Below are 25,027 nucleotides of genomic sequence, written 5' to 3'. Positions count from 1 at the left end.
AATATTTTCAGATTTTTTTTTGTATTTTTAGGTATTTTTTAGGTTGAACCCGAACCGAACCCGACCCGAACCCGACCCAGAACCGAACCGATAAATTCTAGTTACCCGAATGGGTCCAACTATATAAGACCCGATCCGACCCGGACCCGGTACGACCCGAACCGATCCGGAACCGAAAATTTGAAATTACCCTATCGGGTCCTAAACTCCTAGACCCGAAAGACCCGGACCCGAAAGGACCCGGCCCGAACCCGACCCGACGACCCGAATGCCCAGGCCTACGCTTGATGGATAACCAATGACAACAAACAAATCAAGAATTGAAGCTACTCATGCCAAATATATGATTTGATTTACAACCATATACCAAATTAGTTTCCAAGTATTTCTTCTAGAGGTTAAATATTTCCTTTCTCTATGAATCTGCAGATACTATAAAGTTCCGTGAGAGACACAAGACGTTTCTTTGCAAATTACAGTTACAAGAACTTGCGGAGCAGCTCCATGAGCATGGTTTGTTTTGCATGTGGCTATGTCTGTTGAAGAACAAGGTTTAGTTCCTGAGCCTTTCTTGATATTAGACCGCCTCTTCTGTATTCACATGTAATAAGAGAACCAAAAAAAACAAGAGAAATAAGCAAATGATCCAATTTCTAATAACCTCAACAGTTAGATTCATTAGAAAGATGATGGAAGTAGGATGTTTACCTAGCGAGAATTGGAAGAATCCTTTGAATCTTGTGCAGTCCCGCAGAACAAACTTGGCAGATTTGTATCCTGCATTGTGACTCTTTTACATCTTTTGGTATATGAAAAAAACAACGTATTAAAGTAACTGAGGTTCAAGAGAGTGGCCTGAACTCAAGTACCTTTCATCCGCATGAAGATCAACGCCAACTATCCGTGGAGCTGAGACAGTTGAGCGAATAACTGTACCGAACACTGCTACAAGCTTCAAGAGCATGTCCAAGGAGACATTCACAGGCCTGAAAAAAATCATTTAACCATCTCAACTTTAACAAGACAACAGATAAAAACACAAAGACTGTTATAAACTGGTCCTTTTTTACCTCTCTGTCCTGCTACCCAATAAGCTTGTGAGGACAGGGACCAACTGAGAGAACATATCCAATGTGAGAATCTCTATCTTGTCTGTTAAAATACTGATCACATCTGCTTGAACCTATCCCAGTATCTATGAGTTAGCTAATCTAAACATCCAACCATCAAATAAAAAAAAAGTAGTATACAAAGAATCTGAGATAACCCACAGACTGATCTGTCAGCTTTCTCAAAGCCCCTATCGCGCCTTTAACATCGCTACGTTCCCAAAAATGCCTAACAATCTGCATGTTTGTGACAAAGATCAATCACTTGCATATTTAACACACTATAGTGAATAGTAGCCAGAGAAACCAACAGAGACAAGAATGCTTACTTGTAATTTTGTCAATCTAGATTGAAGAGTGCTTAAGAACTCCTCATGAGTTTGCATTAGATTCTCAGTGATGTCACTATCAGTTTGTGATACATTTGCCTCATCCTGAGCCATATCAACCACCTGATCAATCTCAGTGGGTGTAGCCAGCATTTGAGATGAGCTAGCTCGGCGCCTGGACGTGCTATGACATGTATCCGATGTCATGTCATCGGTTTGATTGAGTTTTGATGGCATTACACGGGCTGGAGAAGTCCTATCTGAACGTGTTGATGTTACAAGACACTCATGAGATGTCTGACTGAGTAACATAGGCCTTACTCGAGCTGAGGAAGTCCTGCGTGGTCTTCTTGACATAACAGAAACCTCACCATATGCAACATTTGTTGTCTGATCCAGTGTCAAGGGCAATGTCCGGGCCGGAGAAGTTCTAGATGGTGTTAATGTTACAGAAGGCTCATCATTGGTAGGCTGATTGAGTATCATAGGCATCACTGGAACTGAAGAAGTCCTAGCTGGTTGCGTTGAAGGAAGCTCATCAGATTTCATGTTACTATCCCGGTTGAGTACTATAGGCATCACTCGAGCTGGAGTACTTCTAGCTCGTCGTGTAGAAGCTACTACAGGAGTTTCACCTGCCTGTCTTGATGTCTTATGCGGATCTTGCTCCACTGCATTAGTATTCTCTGCTTCGGTATGAGTAATTTTTTCTCCTCTCTCAAACTTCTCAACCAATGAGCGTGTCCTCCCGGAGACAACTTTTACTGAAACACATAGAAATGTTTAATGAACCAATAGCCAGCAGACTTAAATGCTGCCAAGTAAAAACAAAGCCAGCAAAAAGTTTTGAACTCCTAACATCCTCCATCAATCTCCATGGCTTTCAATTCATTTACATGACATCAATCTAATTATTAAATGGTTGTTGCCTTGAACCTAAGTAAGTAGACCACAACGGACTAGCGATGATGAACATTGTTAAGCACGTTCTTACAGTAGCTACACATTTAGACTGGAACAACCTATACGCTAGTACTGCTAAAGACTTTTCTGCCATCCTTGTCCTAGATTTGGTAAATTACATACAGTCTAGTAGCTCTTCCAAATATATGTCTTCTTGCATCATAGATTGTCTAATACACATAGACTAGTAGTTCTGATTTTAAATTTGGAACTTACTTTTCTGTTCATCACCAGGCTTTTCTGGTGAAAGAACTCTTTCAGTTTTGGTGGCAGTGTGCTGGTTGTTTACATCCTCATTGCATAAGTTTCCACCTGTCGGTAAGTCTCCTGAATACTCCAACCCATCTTTGCTATCGCTGTAAGTCGCAGAATCAACAGACATTGCTCGTCTTGACTCATTGTAGTTGTTATATGATGACCTCTGTGCACGAGGTGGCTTATGCAGCATACCTGAGCCAAGATTGCAGATTATATTGTGAAGATAAATTAATATCTGAAAGCTGAAGTTACTCTGAGAACAGGGGAACCTACGATTCGCTTCATCAGTTGGTGGTTCCGATGATAAAGCTTTTTCAAATTTGTACATAATTCCCTTGATGGTTGAGTCTTCAGCATTTCGAGTTTGTGTCTCCTCTTCAACATCCAATGCGCTCTTCTTCCGAGTTCCAGATTGAGCAGACACTGATTCTTCAAACTTTGCTAGAGTCTTTCTAACATGAGCTGGTCTTAGCAGTATTCCCGGACTAGTTTTTGAGGAAGCTATAGATTCCCTTCTTGAATGAGAAGATTCTTCCCCACTATCACTATCCACAACACTATGCATTCTGGAAGACTTGTCCTCTGCTTGTCCAAAACATGTTGTTGCATTCTGCTTCTCGCTCGCCCTAATACCCGCTTTCAAATTTCCACCTATGGCTTTAAAAAAAAGAGAGGTCCATATCAGACCAAGCACAAGCTATAAGCACACAGAGGTGAGAGACTGAAAAATGATGTTGATTGGGCACAGAAACTGACATCAAAGAAAATGTATGTTCAAAGACTGCTTTGTTTAATGCAATAAAGATTAAAAAAACGGTTAGATGTGATCAAGACAATGTATGTTCATTCAGTTTCACTCACAGTCAACGTATATGTTCTTTATCTCTTTTGTCTCATAGTCCGGGGATGAACTCCCCCTTGAGCCACTCCCCTTTCTCTCAGACGACTGGTCCTCCAAGGCACTGAATCTTTTCACCATGCATTCCTTCTTATCCTCAGATCCAGCTCCATACGGCTCAAGTTTCTGGAGCAAACAAGCACAAAAACGTTCAAGTAACTTTTGCAAAACTTATGGATAAGTGCAATAGGTGACATACCGATATATCTGAGACCCAAATCCCAACAGAATTTCGGTAATATGAACAGCCAACGAACTTGTTTTCGTTGATGCACAAGTCACCAAGGGTTGACCATCCCATATCAACACTATCCCGGCATATCACTGGTTCCCATGAATAAACCTGGCATTATGACCATGTACTAACTTATGATATCAATGTTTGACTCCAGACAAGATCTAAACTGTATAGTTAATCACAAAGAGAATAAAAACCTTCAAGCCGTCATCTAATCCACAGAAAAGGGTTCGTCCATCTGGATGAAAAGCGATTGGGCGAACTCCAGTAGCCTGTGTTGCAAGGGACACCACATGCCAGGAGGATATAAGTTTTTATGATGTTATAAAGTGAATCCAAATCTAAATTAGTACTTCAACAGATGGTACTTGTCACACATCATTTCAAAGGAACAATATTATCATTTGTCTTACAGGATCTACTTAGCACTATCACTATCAAAGATATCGCTGATATTTGTCAATCTTTGAGGTTTTCTTTCACACCATATCTCCACAGCAAGTCATATTATGAGTCAATAGAGATAAAAATCTAGTAGAACAAAGTTTTGAAAAGCTCAGGTACCTCTGGTCTAGTAGATCCAATCAATTCAAACGTTTCTAAGTCCCAGAATTTCACAGTCCTGTCTGCAGAACCTGAAGAGTGAAGGGCATAGTAAATGGAATCAGAAGACCTTAAATAGAACTTATGGATGTAAACCAGAAGACCTTTAAACAATTAACTACTAAAATGAACCAAAAAAAACTCACCAGAGGCTAGGAGAAACTCAAGAGGGTGGAAGTCTAGGGAACGGATAGGTCCATCATGAAACTTAAACTCATGCAGGAGCTTTCCAGCAGTTATATCCCAAATCTATTGGATGCAATAAAAGAGTACATTGTTACAAACTTTTTACTGAGAAGATAAGAACACTTTATGATAATCCTGTTCTTTACCTTTACAACGTTATCAAGTCCACCAGACACTAACCAACGCCCATCAGGAGTAAATTTGACAGTACTAATGCCACGAGTGTGACCTTTGTATGTTTGGATGCATCCTTTCTTTCTGATATCCCAAATCTTTAGATTTGTGTCACTTGATCCGGATGCAAGGTACTGGCCAAACGGATGAAACTCAAGAGCAGAACAGTTTGATATGTGTCCAGTAAAAGCTCGAACCACTACACTTCAAGAACAAGAGTTTAAAAAAAAAAACAAGACCTCACCATCTTAAACTTACAATTAAAATAAGCTTTACCCTTAGCTTCTTGTAGATTCCACAGCTTAATCACGCCAGAAGAAGCTCCAGCGAGGACCAAAGCTTCTTCAGAGTTGAAAGCTACCGAGTCAACAGGGCTTGAATGTCCACAAAGACTCTGCACACAACACACAGGCAAGAAAACTGAATCATTCTTCTATTAAAGAACAGCAACAAGTAGTAAGAGATGAATGTGAGACAGACCATGAGAGAGGTAGACTTGCCGATTGACCAGAGGTTGACCTTACAATCATCTCCTCCGGTTATAAGGAACCGTGATGTCTTCTTTCCGATACTTAGACAATTCACATTTCCGGAATGTGCCAAGAACTCCTCTTTTGTTCCAAATCAAGTCAAAGGTATAACACAAGAACAAATCATATCCAGACAACTCAAAATAATACAGACAAAATACAATTAAACAATGTCTCTTGTATAATCCCACGAACAATAACAAGTTACCAAAAAGAGAACATAGTGTGGATAAACCCCTAAAACTGCAGTTATAGATAGAATCATCACCAAAATTCAAAATGTCAGGATATTGAAAATAACGAAATAAATATAGACAAAGTTTGTAACTTTGTATTCCGAATAAGTTTCCAAGAAGAGAATAATGTATAAAGGATACGCAGCTTATATCCACGCTTCGCCATTGTTGCAGCTCTGTTTCAGTCGTATCATAAGAAGCTGAAACCGAATCAATCTCCAGCTTCCGTAATTAGAAGTCGGAGATGGGAAATAAACAGAGAAGTTTTCAAAATGTAGTAGTCACTACTACACCAAACTTCTCAAAGATCTTTAAATGTCATATGACACATGACAGGGTTTAATACACAACGGAGTTAGAGTTTAACCGGATAAACAACAAGTACTTGAAAAGAAACAAGAGATTCAAAAAGAGTGGTACCAACGAACGAAGCAGAAGAAGAAAAAAAAAACAGAGACGAGTCTTAACCAAAAAAGCTATGAACTTTTCTTCCCACCTTTTCAGATTCTGTCTTTTTCATTATTTAAAAAAAAAATATTTTTGAAAAACAAATATTCTCGTTCGTATTTTCTTTTTCATGTCAGATGCAAAAAAAAAACATTGAAAACTTCAAAGTATTGGGCCGTGAATCCAGTTTCCTCGTCGTAAATTTTCTGACGAAAATACCCTTTCTTTGTCGTATTCGTATTGTATGACGTCGATCTCCAATTTGATTAATTTTTTAAAGAAGGTAATCAACAACTAATTCGATTTAAATATTATATGACAGGGCCTTAATTCAAGATTGAATTGAATGGCATATCATCTCAAACATTTGATTTTTTTATATAACCAAGACAACGATCCAATCTACAATTATATCATATCTAGTAAATGACTAAGTAACTACCAATGTTGTTTATTATATATGGATCACAATCTTTGGATTAGATTGATTATAAACTATTTTGTCATATGTATTGGTTTATTCGTTCCTTTGAAGATTGACTATGCAAACAAAAATTGTTATTAATTTTTTTAGATTTTAAAATATTTTTGGTTGGATTTCAAACGCTAAATATTATGTCCACATAAAAAAAGAAGATTTAAACACTAATAGGGTTATTTTAGTAAAGATAACAGTTAAGCTTCTGGTTGGTATATGATCTGTAACATTTGCGTATATTCTATTCAACTGAATTTTTAGTAGGTAGAAAATGATTAATCTGGTTGTTATATAATTTGTTTCTTTTTTGAGCATGAGCACAACAACATGATTTATAAGTGCTTGCCATGTTTGGTGCTTATATATCTTTCGTGCACAAGAACGGGCCCTCTTGTGTCCTAATCAACCACCTTCTTTCGTGTCATAAAATACAAAACATCAATTATTTGAGTAATTAAGACATGTTCGACATATAAGTAATAACCAATACAAGAATTATGTTACATCATATGTTACATTCATCAAAAGGATGTGTTGATGATGCCCAATAAAACAAGAATCTGAACAATAAAAATATATATCTTTCTGCGTCTTAGTCTTAAAAGAGGCTGTAGATATCTTAGATCATACGTTGAAGATCTTGGACAATTTCAGATACACGCGGTCTAAATCCTGGTTCCATCTATAGACACAAAAGAAGTCAAAAACTGTTGCTTGACATTGCTTTCTCACCTAGTATGGTAAAAAAAAAATATTTACCTGGAGAGAACGTGATATGATATCTGCAAAACGTGACAAAGATTTCACTGAATATGCTCCATGTAACGACGGATCAACCATTCTTGTCAACGCATCTATGTCATGAAGCCGAGGTGTAGCCCATTGAGCTAGTGTCTGATTTCCCCGCCTTGTCCTGCACAAAAATTAAGTGAGACATGCTCTCTCTCTTTAGTGTCATAATATCTTTTTTTGTCTCTTTAGAGTTAGCTATATAACCTGTCAAATGGTCTGCTTCCAGTTAGCAGTTCTAACATGACAACACCAAGGCTATATACATCGCTTTGACAAGTGTAGCTTCCATACTCAATCTCAGGTGCCGCATAACCCGCCATCTAATAAATTTTATAATCAAACCATCAACCACACTCCTATGTCAGGGGATTTGGGATCTTTCAAAATATGTTATTTACCTGACTCGTTGGACGTGGTGGTAACATATAAGCCAAACCGCTATCTGCAACACGTACTGAGAGCTTCCCATCAAGTAGAACCTTGGAAGACTTGAAGTTCTGGTGTACAACAGGTGGTTGACACACCTCGTGAAGAAACCTGAAACCAAACACTCTTGAGATCATCTGCATACATGTTTCTTAATATTAGATTGGTTGAGGTTCGTTTTTTAACTTACTGAAGTGCCTTGGCAGCTCCTAACGCGATATTCATACGCACATTCCAAGTGAGCTTCTTGTTCAATTTGCGGTTCAAATGAAGTGCGTCTTGAAGTGATCCATTAGGACAATACTCATACACAAGCAGCCTCTGACCATACTCGTTAGAGTAACCAAGAAACTCCAGTATGTTGCCACGTTTGAGTTTCAAAACGTTTGAGACTAGATTGAGGAAGTCACCGTCACTCTGCGTTCTGTTGATTGTATTGCTCAGCTTCCTCACAGCAAGAAACTACATATCACATCACATCACAGAGAGTTATATAATAAGATCTCAAGATGTTAATAAGAATGAACAATAAGAAGGGGAAACTGTCACACACCTTCCCATGAGGAAACACGGCTTTGTATACATTACCAAGGGACCCTTCACCGATGATATGCTCCTCTGAGAAGTTGTTTGTGTATTGCTGAAGTGAAGAAACAGTGAAAACTGTAGCGGAAGATGATGTGTTCAACCCCGGAGGAAAATGAGCAGCTCTCTTGGAAGAAGCAGCATCATTGGGCTGGAAACGCCTCGGTGGTTGTTGCAGCGGTTTTTGTGGGAGATTAACATTGTAATATGAAGTAGGAGGCATCGCTCTCCGGCTCTCTTCAGCCCTTGGCGGCGTAGGGTAGCCGTATAATCTCTCGCCAGCTCCATATCCATCGTAAGGCTTAACCATAGGCTCCCTAGAAACTGTAAAAACAAAAGAAAAGCCAATGAGCCTAACACTTTTCTTCTTGGAAGGAAAAAGAATCAGTGTAACCTTTTGGCATAATGGGAGTTGGTTGAGGTTGAGGTTTGTTAAAGTATGGTCGTTGGTAATCTTTACGAGCCCCAGCGCCATATGGGTTATACTTCTTGCTTCTGCAACATCTCCAAAGTGTGACACATAGCCCGGAGACGAGAACAATTATGGCTACTGAGGAGATGACTAGAATGATTCTCTGCGTGGACCAGAACTTTCCTGAGCTTGAACCTGAAGGAGGTGAGATTTGCAAGGTAGGTTGACCTGACACAGAGTTCCAGGGATCTCCTCCTCCACCATTATCAGAAGGTGGTGACCAAACCAGAGGTGGTGATGGTGGTGGTGGTGGTTGGAGTGGAACAAAAGGTGCAAAAGGAGCAGGGGGGACACCTGAACCAGGGGGGAGACGTGTAACAGGAGGAGGAGAACGGTGATTAGCGGGAGGAGGAGAATGGTGAGTAGCTGGAGGAGGAGGATCTACTGCAGGAGGAGGCGGTGTTATGATTGATGTATTGAATGGAGTTCCATCTTTTCTGCAGTTATAGTGAAGATAAAAAAACTTGAGTGGGCTTAAAGAACCAAACAAAAACAGAATCAGTAATACTTACTCGAAGTGCGGAACTTTTAATAGATTTGGAGGTATAGGTCCTGAGAATAAGTTGTTTGCAACATTCCTGAACCACCAAAAAAAAGAAGATATCACAAACTATAGTAAGTTGCTGAAGTTGGATATATTGGTTAGAGAGCCAAGAAAAGATTACAAATCGGTTAAGAAAAGATCCTCTATAACATCAAGTGTTCCGATGAGCTTGTTGTCCTGCAGATACCTGCAGTCCAGCCACATTAGATATAGAAGCAAGCAATGGTAACAATATGGATTTACCGCTTTTATGTTCCAAATATGTCTATGCAACTTACAGTATCTTGAGAGCCGCTAAGTCACCCATGGAGGGAGGTAAACGCCCCTCTAGTACGTTAGAGGATAAGTCCCTGCATCAAAAAACTAAACCTTTAAGTGAAAGACCTGGGAAGAGAGTAAAAGAAAAGGAGAGGGCATATACAGTTTTGTCAGCTTTGATAACTGCTGAAAGTAATCAGGTATCTCTCCAGACAGAAGATTGTTTCCTAACGACCTGAAGGGAAAAGAAAAGAGTATTGCTTTAAACCGAGGAAAAAGAATGGCAGGTGCAAGAAACAGAAGACTTACAGCTCTGACAAGTCTGATAGAAAGGACAATGTAAAGGGAATGTTCCCAGTGAAGCGGTTGCTAGAGAGAGATCTGAAACAAGCAAAAGGAACCACATACAGGAGTGAGCGTCTTTTAAAACGGTTGTTACAGAAGTATAGTCATAAAGAGAAGTCAATTTATAAAACGTACAGGTTACGGATGGTAGAAGGCAAAGCCTGTGGAATAGTCCCTGAAATATGATTGTTACTGAAGTCCCTGCCCATTCAGTTGAAAGGAAGAGAGAAAGAAAATTATGAAAAAAAAAACAAAAGAAACATGAGGATGAAACGAAATCAAGAGGCTTTGCTTACATCACTTGGATTGATGAAAAATCAGCCAAAGTATCACTTAAGCCTCCACCCACCTTCATGCCAGGTATCCTTCTGCAGCCAACAACAATAATCACACTAGTCAGGACTTGACTAAAGCTTCTTTCTTTGCTGAAAACCATAGAAAGAGTTAAGAGAGTATACATTTCTGTGATGTTTGAGGAATCACAGACCACACCTTGCCACTTTTCTCCACAAGGGTCTCCTCCAAAAGCAAGCCAGTGTGATAGAGATGGTGCTCCCAATGTAATATACAAATTATTAATCGCCGAAACTGCAAGATGTTAAACAGCAAAACAAACCCATCACCCTATCAGTTTTCCCAAAAAAAAATATTATTAAAAATCAAAAGAGTTGTAGTCTTGAACTAAACCCTAACAAGACCTTATGTATCAACTTTAGGGTTTTTTTTAGTCCAGTCTCACGGAAAAGGAATCGGCCAATCTAGAGCGTTGCAGAGAAACCTAATGTATACCCTAACACTGATGCAAGTCACTTTCACTTTTGACATAACTCAATAACTAGTGTGTTCAGTTCAATAAACCAAAATGTTAACGGACAAAGCTAAAAACTGGAAACTTGCAGACAGGAGAAGAGAGACTATTACCATCTCGTAGATTGGTGACTCCAGCTGAGAACGGCATTGTCAAAGCTAAAACAGAGAGAACAAGGAACACTTGTCTTCTTGTAAAGCTCATGACTTCAGTCTCCACTGGAGATGAGAAAACCACTTGAACTTGGATTAGACTGTTTGAACGAAGATTATTAAGGTAATGTGGAAGAAGAAAAAACAGAGTTTTTCCTGATTAAAAGGGAAAGTGAAACATAATCTGGACGGATTTTGAGGAGAGAGAGAAAGAGGGAAACAGTTGGAAGAGTGAGAGAGTAGTAGTGTGTTTTGTCTCGAAGAACGAGCGGCTTTGTTTTCTCAGTTCAGGGTTTAGTGTGAAACAGAGGACAAAAGCTCAATGACTTCTATTTTATCTCTCGAGTCTTGTCCCAATTTTATGTTGTTTTTTGTCGCCATGCTCATCTAACTATAGTTTCTTTGGTATATTTTATCTGAATGGAAATGGATTTTCAAATGCCATTACGTATTACTAGAACTGAGTTAAAAGACTTTGAGCAATTTATAAGAAAAATTCGTGTTGTCCAAGAACATTAAAATAAAACACTGTCTGTTTTGGATATATCATAGATTAGCAACTTGTGGTACTGCTCAAATATCTAATATGCATATAACATATAGATCCAAATAATTAAATTTAAATCCATTGATTCGCATATTATAGGAGGATATGTAAATCCGTTAATCAATTTACCTAATAAATGCAAATGATACAGGGTAACATGCTATATAATCAGATAGGAAAAATATGGACATACAAGCTATTCAGTGTGATGGGGGCCATGAAACCAGTGAACTGAAAAAGCTCTGCAATTGCAAAGTGTTGTATTATGAGATGAGAGTGAGACCCTACGTGGTCATAAATTCATCATTTTTCATCCCACACTCATTTTTTCTCTTTTGTAAATTCACTAGTTAAGGTCTTTTTAGTTGAATCACTTACAAAACTAAAACACTTACTTACAAAGTTACTTTTGTGCTAGAACCTTTCAAAAACGAAGAAATCTTGAGTGAAAGCAAGAAAGAAATCATTACTGTTTTAGCAAAGAACATATCCTTCTCCGACACATCTTTTTACCCATCTTTTTTAATTTCTTAATTATGCATCCTTTCACATTCCTCTTTAGAAGATTATAAACCCTCGACTCGAGAAAGTGAGAGAGAGAATGTCTATTATAAAAAAATTTACTTTCAAAATTTTTAGTCCATGAAACATTTTATTTTCATAACATAATATGTACATCTATAACATATCTCGCAAATTTTATATGATAAAAGGTATTAATAAGGCCAATTTAGCTGAAAAACCATAAAACATAAGTTTATTAGGAATCTATGCAGGGAAAAATATATTTAGCTATCAGGTTGGAACAGTTCTAACGGAATTACATAGCTGCCCCCATGCGTACTCCAAGTTGCCTGCATCTACCGGAGTTTGAGTAGCTTAGGTAAATCTAGGTAAGATTCTATTGTCAGATACTGTCTGAAGAAAACAACATTTTGTCTTTATATATTACAAGTATTCCTGCCATGAATTAAAATTGAAAGTGTATAAAAACGTGTATTGTGGAGAGGAAACCCTATATATACAAACTTTATGTGTTGATACATTAAGTCCTTCGATATAGGACAATTATAAAATACATCATATGTTACAATTGACAACAATCTGGGACATACCAATCATAAGTTGATAGATTATAAAATTTTGTTACATACTTAACAACCATAATTTCGAAATTATGAAGATAAATCATAATATAATAGAAAATAAGTACATAAAACACTTACATAACATAAAAAAGTAAAGGCATTACTAACAGAGGAAACACAGAGATGCATTATAGAAAAGACAATCATGGAGAATCATTTGATCGCGATTTCAACAGAGTGTGCATGTGCAAAAGACACTGAATTTCCTTGTTTGACCACGCAAGGAAACCATGAGCTTCACATTTGTAGAATCACCGGCCATGATTCGTATTAGTCCCTATAATAGAGGATTTTTAAGAAGACGCCATTTAAACCGCTTCATAGTGATGTAAAGCGAATAAGAAGAGTAAAGTGTGGAAAGGAAAAGGTGCTGAATAAGAGGTAATCAGAAAGTCTATACGTGTAACAATGAGAACCACAAAGGATGTGAATAAGCAAGGTAAATATGTGGTTATAAAACAAAGACCAAGTAACATTAAAAACAGAGGCGAAATTGGTTTAGGGGTCCGGGATTGAATACGGTTAAACAAGCTAGCGGACACCATCGTTACAATAAAGAATCCGGTTATGCACCAAGAACGTCACCTTCGTATACTCCGCCACCGTTACAAATAAAGAAGACTTTTAAATAGTCCTTCACTAATAATGGCGTCGAAAGATTTTTTTTGCAGAAGTGAAAAATCTATTACGATTTACTTCCATAAAAAAATACGATTTACTTCCATATACCACCATTATTAATTTATTATACTGAAGCTACGAAGCCTATGGTTGCTGGAGACTACTCCTACGCGCGTGAGATTATCGTAGCTACGTAATAGGGATACTTTTGGGATTTAGGAAAAGTAAACAGTACTCTCCCGATCACCTAAATAATTTTATTTTCTTGTGTATCAAGTGCAATTGCCCTATTAATAAATGTGTGAGATAAATGAAACAAAATAAAATTTTAAATAACTAAAAACAAATATAATTATCAGGAACTTACATTTTGTTAAATATTGTTAAAGTTTTAAATTCTTACTAAAGAACTTATATGTCTAAGCTCGTAATCTGAATCAATAAGTTGACTTTGAGGTTGAATACTTTCTTGCAATTTCGTTGATATCTTTGTATGCATTCTATGTTTCTAACCGATAATACCAAACAGAGGCTCGTTGATGCATTCAGACGAACAGGTTGTGGGCGATATTGTCCTGAAGTTTCAGTCGAAAAGAAAAAAAGATATTGTCCTGTGTCTACCTACTCTAATAATCTGTTGAAGCGACGTCGTTTTCTTAGTCGACATTCAAAAAAAAAAAAAAAATTAAAATCACATAAACAACGACCGACGAAACACCACGACACGTACACAAAGAAGAAGACAAGACACGAAATTTAAATGAACCGGAGTAATTACCTAACCGGTCGTTCTTCTTTTTTGTTCTCTCTCCCACAAATGTCCAGAGCTCACTGAGATTCAGGGGATCCATTTTAGCGTGGCCTAAGAAGAAGAAGACGATTCATCTGAAACAGGATTATGATGTTGAAGACACAGAGATGGAGTCTGCTTACGTCTTTGAGAAATGCTTTCTCCCAAAGCCCATACGAGTTCTTCTTCTGCGAAAGAGGCTTTTATTCTGGTCTCAGAAATCTTTCTTATAGAGAGAGATTGAGAAGTGGTCTAGTGGATATCAAGAAAGAAGATGCTGTTGATCTCTTCCAGTCCATGATTAGATCTCGTCCTCTTCCTACGGTCATTGATTTCAACATATTGTTTGGTTTAGTTGCCAAAACGAAACAGTATGATCTCGTGTTGTCTCTCTGCAAGCAAATGGAATTGAATGGGATCGCACATGACCTCTACACGCTGAGTATTGTCATCAACTGCTTATGCCGGCGTCGCCAACTCGGTTTTGCTTTTTCTGTGATGGGGAAGATGTTGAAACTTGGGTATGAGCCTAACACTGTCACATTCTCAACTTTGATCAACGGTTTATGTCTCGAGGGTCGAGTTTCCCGAGCTGTGGAGTTAGTTGATCGTATGGTAGAGATGAAGGTTATTCCAGATCTCATCATACTTAACACTCTTGTCAATGGACTTTGTCTCCAAGGTAGAGTCTCTGAAGCAGTGGCTTTGATTGATCGAATGATGGCTAATGGATGCCAACCCGATCAGTTTACCTATGGTCCGGTTATGAACAGAATGTGTAAGTCAGGGAACACTGCCTTGGCCTTGGATCTTCTCAGAAAGATGGAACGTAGAAAGATCAAGCTCGATGTAGTCACATACAGTATGATTATCGATGGTCTTTGCAAAGATGGGAGCCTCGAAGATGCACTCAACCTTTTCAATGAAATGGAAACCAAAGGGATCAAAGCAAATGTCGTTACGTACAACTCGCTCATAGGAGGCTTCTGTAGTTTTGGTAGATGGGATGACGGCTCACAGTTGCTGAGAGATATGATCAGAAGGGACATCACCCCGGACGTCTTCACTTTCAATACTTTGATTGATAGTTTTGTGAAAGAAGGAAAGGTTACAGAGGCTAAAGAGCTGTACAATGAGATGATCACAAGAGGGATAGATCCTACTACCATTACGTATAATTCTTTGATATATGGGTTGTGCATGGAGAACTGCCTAGATGAGGCCAACCAGATGCTGGATCTGATGGTTAGCAAGGGATGCGATCCTGATGTTGTGACGTTTAATATCCTTATAAATGGATACTGCAAGTCTAAACAGGTTGATGAAGGTATGAGACTTTTCCGCAAAATGTCTCTGAGAGGGGTGGTTGCCAGTACAGTCACTTTTAACACTCTCGTCCAAGGCTTTTGTCAATCTGGAAAACTTGATGTTGCCAAAGAACTCTTCCAAGAGATGGTTTCTCAAGGTGTTCATCCTGACATGGTGACCTACAAAATTTTGTTGGATGGGTTGTGTGACAATGGAGAACTAGAAGAGGCATTGGGAATACTTGAAAAAATGCACAAGTGTAAGATGGAACTTGATATTGGTATGTATAATATCATCATTCATGGGATGTGCAATGCTAGTAAGGTCGATGAAGCGTGGAGTTTATTCTGTAGCCTACCTTCGAAAGGAGTGAAGCCAGACGTCAAAACATATACTATAATGATTGGAGGATTGTGTAAGAAAGGCTCATTGTCTGAAGCGGCCCTGTTGTTTAAAAAAATGGAAGAGGATGGGATTGCGCCAAATGGTGGTACATACAACACACTTATCAGGGCACATCTCCGAGATGGTGAATTAACAAAATCAGCTGAACTCATCGAAGAAATGAAGAGGTGTGGGTTCTCAGCAGATGCTTCCACCATAAAGATGGTTATGGATATGTTATCGGATGGTAGAATGAAGAAAAGCTTTCTGGATATACTTTCTTAGAATGTTAAAGACTCTTTAGTTTGCAATAGACAAAAGTCCTGGTTAGTGTTTGGATGATGTGTATTTGGGCTTATTCATCGAAACTAAGTTTGTTTGTTTGTTAACATCTAAACAGAGCTTGAGGCCTTCAGCCTTGTCCTTATTTTATTAGTGTTTCGCTTCTAATTCATGCTGATGTATTATGTTCACTGAAAATGTGTATTAAGTGCGTGCAAAATTCACTTGTGGAGAAACATGGATTATAAGTGCAGTCTGGTGTAGAAAGAGACATGAATCCATGATTCAACCATAGGCAAAAATCTCATGAAATCCCCCTAGAGGCATACGGATATAAGGCATCATATATAAATGTTGTCTGAAAGTTTTAGTTTGTGATATTATTGAGTTAATTATGGTATTGGTGTGGAACTGGTGATATCGTAATTTGTTCAGGCTTTTTAACAAATGGGTATCAGATTCTGAATAAGGAATTCAATGGCAAAATCCGGGTAATGTCCACCTTCTTCTTTTAACAGATTGTTTGGTTTAGTGGCATTGCCAGAAGAAATCAGTATGATCTCGTGTTATCTCTCTGCAAGCAAATGGAATTGAATGGGATTGCACATGACCTCTACACGCTGAGTATTGTCATCAACTGCTTCTGTAGGGATCAAACCAAAGGGATCAAAGCAAATGTCAGTACCTAAAACTCTCTCATTGGAGGCTTCTGTAGTGCCGGCAGATGGGATGATGGTGCAAAAGTCCCGGTTAGTAATTTATGAGGTACTTGGACTTAATAGTATAAACTAAGTTTGTTTGCTTACATCTAAGCAGATCTTGATGTCTTGTCCTTTTTTTTATGTCGCTTTATTTCCTCTCTTTTTGTCATTGTTCAGTCGAGCAAATGTGTATTCACAAATGCTGAAACTTGATAAGCAAGTAACACTTTTGGCACTTATTTCGTCGTCTCTGCATGTGTTGCGATGATCTGTTTAGGGCATCAAATAAAACTAGTTTGGCTGCGCAGTCTGTAACAGAAGACTTGTTGACTTTGTGAATAAATTAGCCGTGAAAGTCCAAGAAAAATTAGCTGTGAGCAGTTAGTTTATCTTCTATTCTCTTGTGATTGGATCCTGTTTTCTATCTAACAGATTTATCAAAATGTATAAAACGTTTCTGAATGTGATCATAACTTGGAAGAAAAATGGGAAAAAATAGCTTGGTTTTCCTTATTTTCAACTGTGATTTTGGTGATGGATCACTACTTGTTGTCACTCAGGATGATATTAATTTGATTCCCAGTTGTATATTGATTGTGTTACGGGTTTGTGGTCGTTTTAAGCAGTATAGTTGGGTATAGGGGTGGACGTTCGGATATCCGTTCGGATCAGGTATTTCGGTATATGAGTATAGAATTCGTTCGGGTATTTTTGTATGTCAGGCCGGTTTCGGGTATTTTTAGTTCGGATTCGGTGATTTTGGGTCGGGTTTTCGGACATTCAGATTTGAAAAAAATATATTAAATTCTTCATTTCTCTAGTTTTTTTAATTTAAAAACTATAACTTTTACTTAGCTAATATTTTATTTTTTAATAGATTGAATGATTTGAAGATAAAATTTTAAAAATAAAAGACACTAATTTGATCATTGTTTTTAAATTTTATATGTAATTTTCGTTATTGCATGAAATAAAAATTTTGACATGTATTTTAAGTATTTTAAATGAGTAATTTTTTTTTGTAATTATATGTATGTTATCTAATTGTGAACCATGTATATAATCAATATAAATATTTTGAATAAAATTAGAGAAGTAAATTAAGAATATAGGGTTAAGTATACATAAGTTTGGTTATCTTCGGATATCAATTCGGGTTCGGCTGTTACTCGTTCGGGTTCGGATATTCAATTTCTTCTAATTCAATATCTATTCGAGTATTTTGCTATTTCGGTTCGGATTTCGGTTTGGAGTTTTTGGGTCGGGTTTGGATACGGGTTCGAATATCGGGTAATATGCCCAGCCTTAGTTGGGTATATAGCTTCGTGTAGAAAAAGTCTCTCTTGTTTTGGGTATTGACCATAAATAATAAAAAGCTTAGATAGGTCTCATATGTAAGTAAAGCTTGAGTTAAAAAGAAAGTAAAGCTTGTAACCTGAATAATAAGTTGACTTTTGAGGTTGAACACATTCTCGCAACTTCGTTAGAGCCATATCATTGTATGGATTCTAATCCGATAATACTAAACAGAGGCTTATTCAGTCGAACAAGTTGTGGGCGATCTGTCGAAACGGCGGCGTTTTCGCTTATTCGACGTTCCAAAACAAAATGAAAATCACATAAAACAACACACACGAAACTTAAACGAACCGGAGTTTATTACCTAAAACCGGTCTTCGTTTTTGTTCTCTCGCAAGTTTCCAGAGCTCACAGAAGCACACAGAGAGATTCAGAGAATCCATCTTCGTGTTTCTGCCCTAAGAAGAAAGAGGACGATTCATCTGAAGCAGGGATGATGATGATGATACTGAGGACACAGAGATGGAGTCGTCTTACTACTTTGAGATTGGTTCATTCAACTGAGACAGGTATTCTGAGAAATGAACGAGGCTTTTCTAGCGATAGAAATCTCTCCTATAGAGAGAAACTGAGAAGTGAGCTCCTCGTCGAGATCAAGAGAGACGATGCTGTTGCCCTCTTCCAGTCCATGTTTCGGTCTCGTCCTCTTCCCACGGTTATAGATTTCAACAGATTGTTTAGTGGGATTGCCAGAACGAAACAGTACGGTCTCGTGTTATCTCTCTGCAAGCAAATGGATTTGAAAGGGATTGCGTATGATCTCTACACTCTCAACATTGTCATCAACTGCTTCTGTAGGAGTCGTAAACTCGGTTTTGCTTTTTCTGTGATGGGAAAGATGTTGAAACTCGGGTATGAGCCTAACACAATCACATTCTCTACTTTGATTAACGGTTTATGTCTCCAAGGTCGAGTTTCCCAAGCTGTGGAGTTGGTTGATAGAATGGTGGAAATGAAGGTTTTTCCACATCTCATCACGCTCAATACTATTGTCAATGGACTTTGTCTCCAAGATAGAGTCTCTGAAGCTATGGCTTTGATTGATCGAATGATGGCTAATGGATGTCATCCTGATCAGTTTACCTATGGTCCGGTTATGAACAGAATGTGCAAGTCAGGGAACACTGCCTTGGCTCTGGATCTGTTCAGGAAGATGGAAGGTAGAAAGATCAAGCTTGATGTAGTCATATACAATATGATTATCGATGGTCTTTGCAAAGATGGGAGCCTCGAAGATGCATTCACCCTTTTCAATGAAATGGAAACCAAAGGTGTCAAAGCAGATGTCATTACCTACAACTCTCTCATAGGAGGCTTCTGTAGTTTTGGTAGATGGGATGACGCCGCACAGTTGCTGAGAGATATGGTTGCAAGGGAAATCACCCCGAACCTTTTCACTTTCAATGCTTTGATTGATCCTCTTGTGAAAGAGGGAAAGCTTACTGAGGCTAAAGAATTGTACAATGAGATGATCCTAAGAGGCATAGATCCTGACATCATTACATATAGTTCTTTGATACATGGGTTGTGCATTGACAACCGCTTAGATGAAGCCGACCAGATGCTGGACCTGATGGTTAGCAAGGGATGCGATCCTGATATTGTGACTTATAATATCCTTATAAATGGATATTGCAAGTCTAAACGAGTTGATGATGGTATGAGACTTTTCCGCAGTATGTCTGTGAGAGGAGTGATTGCCAATACAGTCACTTATAGCACTCTCATCCAAGGGTTTTGTCAATCTGGGCAACTTGATGACGCCAAGGAACTCTTCCAAGAGATGGTTTCTCAAGGTGTCCATCCTAATATTGTGACCTACAAAATTTTGCTGGATGGATTGTGTGACAACGGAGAAGTAGAAGAGGCTTTGGGAATACTTGAAAAAATGCACAAGAGTAAGATGGAACTTGATATTGGTATGTATAATATCATCATTCATGGGATGTGCAATGCTAGTAAGGTCGATGAAGCATGGAATTTATTCTCTAGCCTCCCTCTCAAAGGAGTGAAGCGTGATGTCAAAACATACAATATAATGATTGGAGGACTATGCAGGAAAAGCTCGCTATCTGAAGCGGATATGCTGTTTACAAAGATGAAAGAGGATGGGACTGCGCCAAGTGATTGTACGTACAACACACTAATCCGAGCTCATCTCCGAGGCAGTGACATAAGCAATTCAGTTGAACTCATCGAAGAAATGAAGAGGTGTGGCTTTGCTGCAAATGCTTCCACCATAAAGATGGTTATGGATATGTTAGTGGATGGTAGGTTGGACAAAAGCTTTCTAGACATGCTTTCTTGAATGCCTCATCTAACTAGTTAATTGGGTTTATTAGTTGAAACCTGTTTTTTTATGTCAATGTGGGTTCTCTGGTCTGTCCTTCAATTACAACATAGGCATTACTTTGCGGAAGATTTGGGGAATTTTCAAGATACTAAACACGACTGAACAAGCTCTTCTTTAAGCCATTTCTCACTATGTTCATCTGCATACTTTGCTTTTTAGGTTTTACTTGTAACGTTATGAACAAATCTGTTATCTCTCTCGTTTGTTTTGGAAATTGGTTTTTCTGGTACATGTTTCTGCATTGAAACGAGCCTTACGTGATCTGTTCTAGATGTCTTTCTCTTGGGTGGTCTTGAAACATAACAATAGGCCGATGATGGTATATACGGCACATTGTTGTTTTGCTCTCTTTCTCAGAATCTGAACCTGTAGAGAGAATGCTCCATGAACTCCAATTCTCTCGTTCAGTCAAGTCGGTCTCTACTGATCTTATTTTGCAGATCTTTCTCATCAGCTATTCTTTGAATGCGCAAAAGTAACTAGACGAGAAACTTGGATACTAAGATGCTCCGAGTATGGTATTATCGCAGGGACAGTAATCACAAATATGGCATTTTCCAGTTACAACTTACAATCATGTGAATTTATAGGAATATAAATTTATATAATTTGCATTTTATTTGTTTTTAGTGATATGATGGAGGAGCTGTGAAGAATTCAATCGTGATACTAATAACATAATGGAAATGCCATGATTTCTTAGTCTGAGATGAGATTAACTTTAATATTCATATGTCCTAACTTCCTAAAAACCCATCTAATCTATTAATTTAGGGATTATCTACTATTTGAAGTTCTCATTTAAATTTTGGACTATTTCATAGTTGTTGCTAGAATATATCATACCTCCTATACAATGCAACATACCAACTTAAATTAAACCAAATCTTAACCAACATAGATTAGTTAAACCTAACCAGTAACACTTTTATAATATTTTTGGTTATCTCTTAATATAATTAGATCATATAAAACTGAACCACTCTTAAATCAACGAGTTCCATATCATCCAGACATAAGAGAAAAAATATCCGACTCATTTACAACGTAAGCATACAAAGACCGTGTATGCTTATGCTCATTGATCTTCCAAAAACCAAATAATTGTGGCATAGACCAACATATGCTCATGTTCGTATCACTAACTTTACTTCCATATATTTACTACTTCACCTACATCATATCACAACATACACAGTTATGCAAGAACATGGTTTTTTTTTGTTCAAACAACCAAATAATGGTGGCATATGGTCAGTAGATTTTTTAAATATGTTTTTTATATATTACATTTTACGAGACTATGTGTATACGTTTTTTTTTGAAAAAAGCATAACTATGTGTATAAGTTAAAAGGTAAAAGGTGTGACAAGGCAAATTATTATACTAAAAATGAAAAAGATTAAATACAAACTAATAACAAGTACAACACAAATTATAACACTATTAAATTCTATATATATTTAATAAAATATTATATATATATGTCTAATATGTATATATATATATATATAAATGTTACACAAAATAAATATAATATTATATACACATATTATATATACCATATATTATTAATTGAAATTTGACAAATCAATTTCCGCTCTTTGGGGCGGGTCTTAATCTAGTTTTTCGTTTACAATTGAATTAGTACTTTGGCGTGACAAATCCTCCACTAATCTTTGCAGGTTGCAAGAACAATATGCTTCAGTGAAACTATGAAAAGAACACCATCACTGTACTGGCCCACATAAAGAAGAGCTGGGCCCAAATTGGTCGATTATAAAACCCAGGTGAGTAATATCGGCCTAATAAAGACAAGACTTGGGTTGGGGTGAACCTTTATATTCACCACTTGATTTATGACCAATCAATATGACATGTAAATAATTAAATAAAAAGTATTAAATATATTTAAAAATAGCTAAAAAAGAATAATACCAATTTTAAATCCTAAATCTTAATTTCTAAACCATAAAAATTAATTCATAAATCTAAATTCTATATCCTAAACCCAAATTATATACCCTAAACCTAAATCATATACCCTAAACTCAAACCGTATACGTTAAACCCAAATCCTATACCCTAAACCCAAATCCTATATCCAAATGCTATATCCTAAACCCAAACCGCATACTCTAAACTCAAATTCTAAATCCTAAACCCAAACAGTAAACCCTAAATCTAAACTCTATACCCTAAACCCAAATCATAGACCCTAAACCCAAACCGTATACTCTAAACCCAAATCCTAAACCCTAAACCCAAACCGTAAACTCATAGGGTTTAGGGTTTAGAATTTGGTTTTAGGGTATACGGTTTGGGTTTAGGGTATAGCATTTGGAACTAGGGTTTAGATTTAAGGTTTACAGTTTGGTATATGATTTGGGTTTAGGGTTTAGAATTTGGTTTTATGATATATGGTTTGGGTTTAGGGTATAGCATTTGGATCTAGGGTTTAGATTTAAGGTTTACATTTGGGTTTAAGGTCTAGGATTTGAGTTTAGGGTTTAGAATTTGAGTTTATGGTTTAGAATTTGAGTTTAGGATATAGAGTTTGGATTTAAGAATTAATGTTTAGGGCATAGAAATTAAGATTTAGGGTTTAGAATTGACATTATAATTTTTTAGCTATTTTTAAATATATTAATACTTTTTATTTAATTATCCACATGTCACATTGATTGGTCATAAATCAAGTGGTGAATTTAAATGTTCACCTTAGGGGGTGAGCCCAAGTCGTGTCCGCCTAATAATGCAAATAGATTACAACGATAACCTTAGGCTGAGCAAAAAGTGTAAGAACGATCCGAAAAAAATCAAGATTGATTAAATATCTGAAAAAGTTTAAAAGTTTGGTATTAAAAAAAATCGAAACCGTATCCGATCCGAATCGAAATATTTCGTATACCCAATATATTCGAAATCGATTTATATACTTAAGTATATTAATTATATTTAGATTTAATGCATATAAGAACATCCAAAATATATAAGATATTTTTAAGTTGTCTAAAATACTTATATATATATATACAAATAGTAAAAAATAAATGTCTAAAATAACTAAAGTTTCAAAACATCAAAAGTATTTAAAATATTAATTAATTATCTATCCAAATATTTAAATCAAATAAATTTATATGTTAAGTTTAGTTATTTTGACATATATTATTCAAATTTATATGTAATATATTATTTTTTATAGATTTTGAGAAATTTTAAATATATAATAAATTTTATATAATAAATTTTGAAATGTTAAAATTTTAAAATAATTTAAATGGATTATCTGAACCCAAAAAGATCCAAACCAAAATTTAAAAATATTCAGATAGAGCTAAAATATTTGATCCAGAAAATATGAAACTCAAATAGACCTATACCGAATCTAAATGGATATCTGAACGGCCATTCCTCTAATCCAGTTCAGAAAACTATCATGCTGTGTTTTTTTTACTCAAAACCAAAGATGCCAATCAGGCAGGATACACGGAACCAATATCTTATACGAATACTGAATAACATTATGGTTTTACTTTTCAACATTTGTCCGAGGATCATTCTTATTAAATAATTGATTATTGTACTTCGGTAGCAGGAAACACACAAACCAATAGCCGTGTTATCTAACCACCGAATTTTTTTTTTTTTCAGAAAAGGCCTTCTATTAAAACCAATTGAACTATTAATTCAGATTTTATGTTGTTCCGAACAATGATTGTAGTACTAAAATACAGACAAAAACTAGTAATGAGATTGGAAGATATATTGATGTGAATTCGAATCATTGGTCTCTCTTAAGAAAAAAAGTATTTTGGACTATTTGAAGTTATATTAATTTAAAATCTATTAATTTAGGGATTATCTACTATTTGAAGTTCTCATTTAAATTTTGGACTATTTCATAGTTGTTGCTAGAATATATCATACCTCCTATACAATGCAACTACCAACTTAAATTAAACCAAATCTTAACCAACATAGATTAGTTAAAACCTAACCAGTAACACTTTTATAATATTTTTTGGTTATCTCTTAATATAATTAGATCATATAAAACTGAACCACTCTTAAATCAACGAGTTTCCATATCATCCAGACATAAGAGAAAAAATATCCGACTCATTTACAACGTAAGCATACAAAGACCGTGTATGCTTATGCTCATTGATCTTCCAAAACCAAATAATTGTGGCATAGACCAACATATGCTCATGTTCGTATCACTAACTTTACTTCCATATATTTACTACTTCACCTTACATCATATCAAACATACACAGTTATGCAAGAACATGATTTTTTTTGTTCAAACAACCAAATAATGGTGGCATATGGTCAGTAGATTTTTTAAATATGTTTTTAATATTATACATTTTACGAGACTATGTGTATACGTTTTTTTTTGAAAAAAAGCATAACTATGTGTATAAGTTAAAAGGTAAAAGGTGTGAGAAGGCAATTATTATACTAAAATGAAAAAAAGATTAAATACAAACTAATACAAGTACAACACAAATTATAACACTATTAAATCTATATATATTTAATAAAATTATATATATGTCTAATATGTATATATATATAATATATATATATAAATGTTACACAAAATAAATAAATATTATATACACATATTATATATACCATATATTATTAATTGAAATTTGACAAATCAATTTCCGCTCTTTGGGGCGGGT

The 25,027-nt window shown here is 36.4% G+C and overlaps 4 protein-coding genes across 5 annotated transcripts; 2 read left to right on the top strand and 2 right to left on the bottom strand.

Annotated features, from left to right (window-relative positions):
* Positions 1-327: 327 nt before the first annotated feature.
* On the bottom strand, positions 328-5,999 carry LOC108861482 (katanin p80 WD40 repeat-containing subunit B1 homolog KTN80.1). Of its 2 annotated transcripts, none has more exons than XM_018635356.2 (17): positions 5,666-5,999; positions 5,239-5,369; positions 5,035-5,152; positions 4,731-4,957; positions 4,545-4,647; positions 4,360-4,430; positions 3,993-4,067; positions 3,757-3,900; positions 3,521-3,683; positions 2,933-3,310; positions 2,618-2,851; positions 1,439-2,202; positions 1,272-1,346; positions 1,071-1,183; positions 870-986; positions 709-777; positions 328-591 (listed from the first exon to the last, which is right to left on the bottom strand). In XM_018635356.2, exons 1-17 carry the CDS (start codon positions 5,688-5,690, stop codon positions 531-533), a joined length of 2,868 nt encoding a protein of 955 aa, XP_018490858.1. In that variant the 5' UTR covers positions 5,691-5,999; the 3' UTR covers positions 328-530. The 2 variants fall into 2 exon arrangements, with proteins under 2 accessions (XP_018490858.1, XP_018490857.1); XM_018635355.2 differs by having other exon boundaries at positions 2,933-3,316; positions 5,666-5,998.
* An 874-nt stretch (positions 6,000-6,873) lies between these two features.
* Positions 6,874-11,132, bottom strand: LOC108861484 (protein STRUBBELIG). The gene is made up of 16 exons (XM_018635358.2): positions 10,793-11,132; positions 10,330-10,459; positions 10,168-10,239; positions 10,007-10,072; positions 9,836-9,907; positions 9,690-9,761; positions 9,547-9,618; positions 9,390-9,455; positions 9,237-9,302; positions 8,647-9,161; positions 8,221-8,576; positions 7,858-8,129; positions 7,640-7,778; positions 7,446-7,561; positions 7,209-7,362; positions 6,874-7,131 (listed from the first exon to the last, which is right to left on the bottom strand). The coding sequence occupies exons 1-16, from the start codon at positions 10,881-10,883 to the stop codon at positions 7,069-7,071; spliced, it is 2,322 nt and encodes a 773-aa protein (XP_018490860.1). The 5' UTR covers positions 10,884-11,132; the 3' UTR covers positions 6,874-7,068.
* A 2,766-nt stretch (positions 11,133-13,898) lies between these two features.
* Positions 13,899-16,081, top strand: LOC108861486 (pentatricopeptide repeat-containing protein At1g12300, mitochondrial-like). Its single transcript, XM_056986340.1, has one exon. It carries the CDS (start codon positions 14,046-14,048, stop codon positions 15,912-15,914), a length of 1,869 nt encoding a protein of 622 aa, XP_056842320.1. The 5' UTR covers positions 13,899-14,045; the 3' UTR covers positions 15,915-16,081.
* Positions 16,082-18,074: 1,993 nt separating this feature from the next.
* LOC108861485 (pentatricopeptide repeat-containing protein At1g12300, mitochondrial-like) lies at positions 18,075-20,553 on the top strand. The gene has a single exon (XM_018635359.2). It carries the CDS (start codon positions 18,405-18,407, stop codon positions 20,277-20,279), a length of 1,875 nt encoding a protein of 624 aa, XP_018490861.1. The 5' UTR covers positions 18,075-18,404; the 3' UTR covers positions 20,280-20,553.
* The last annotated feature ends 4,474 nt before the right edge of the window (positions 20,554-25,027 follow it).

This window comes from Raphanus sativus, chromosome 5 (assembly GCF_000801105.2).
Source record: "Raphanus sativus cultivar WK10039 chromosome 5, ASM80110v3, whole genome shotgun sequence".
NCBI lineage: Eukaryota > Viridiplantae > Streptophyta > Magnoliopsida > Brassicales > Brassicaceae > Raphanus > Raphanus sativus.
The sequence above is the reverse complement of the archived record's forward strand: the minus strand, read 5'-3'. Positions and strand labels throughout refer to the sequence as shown.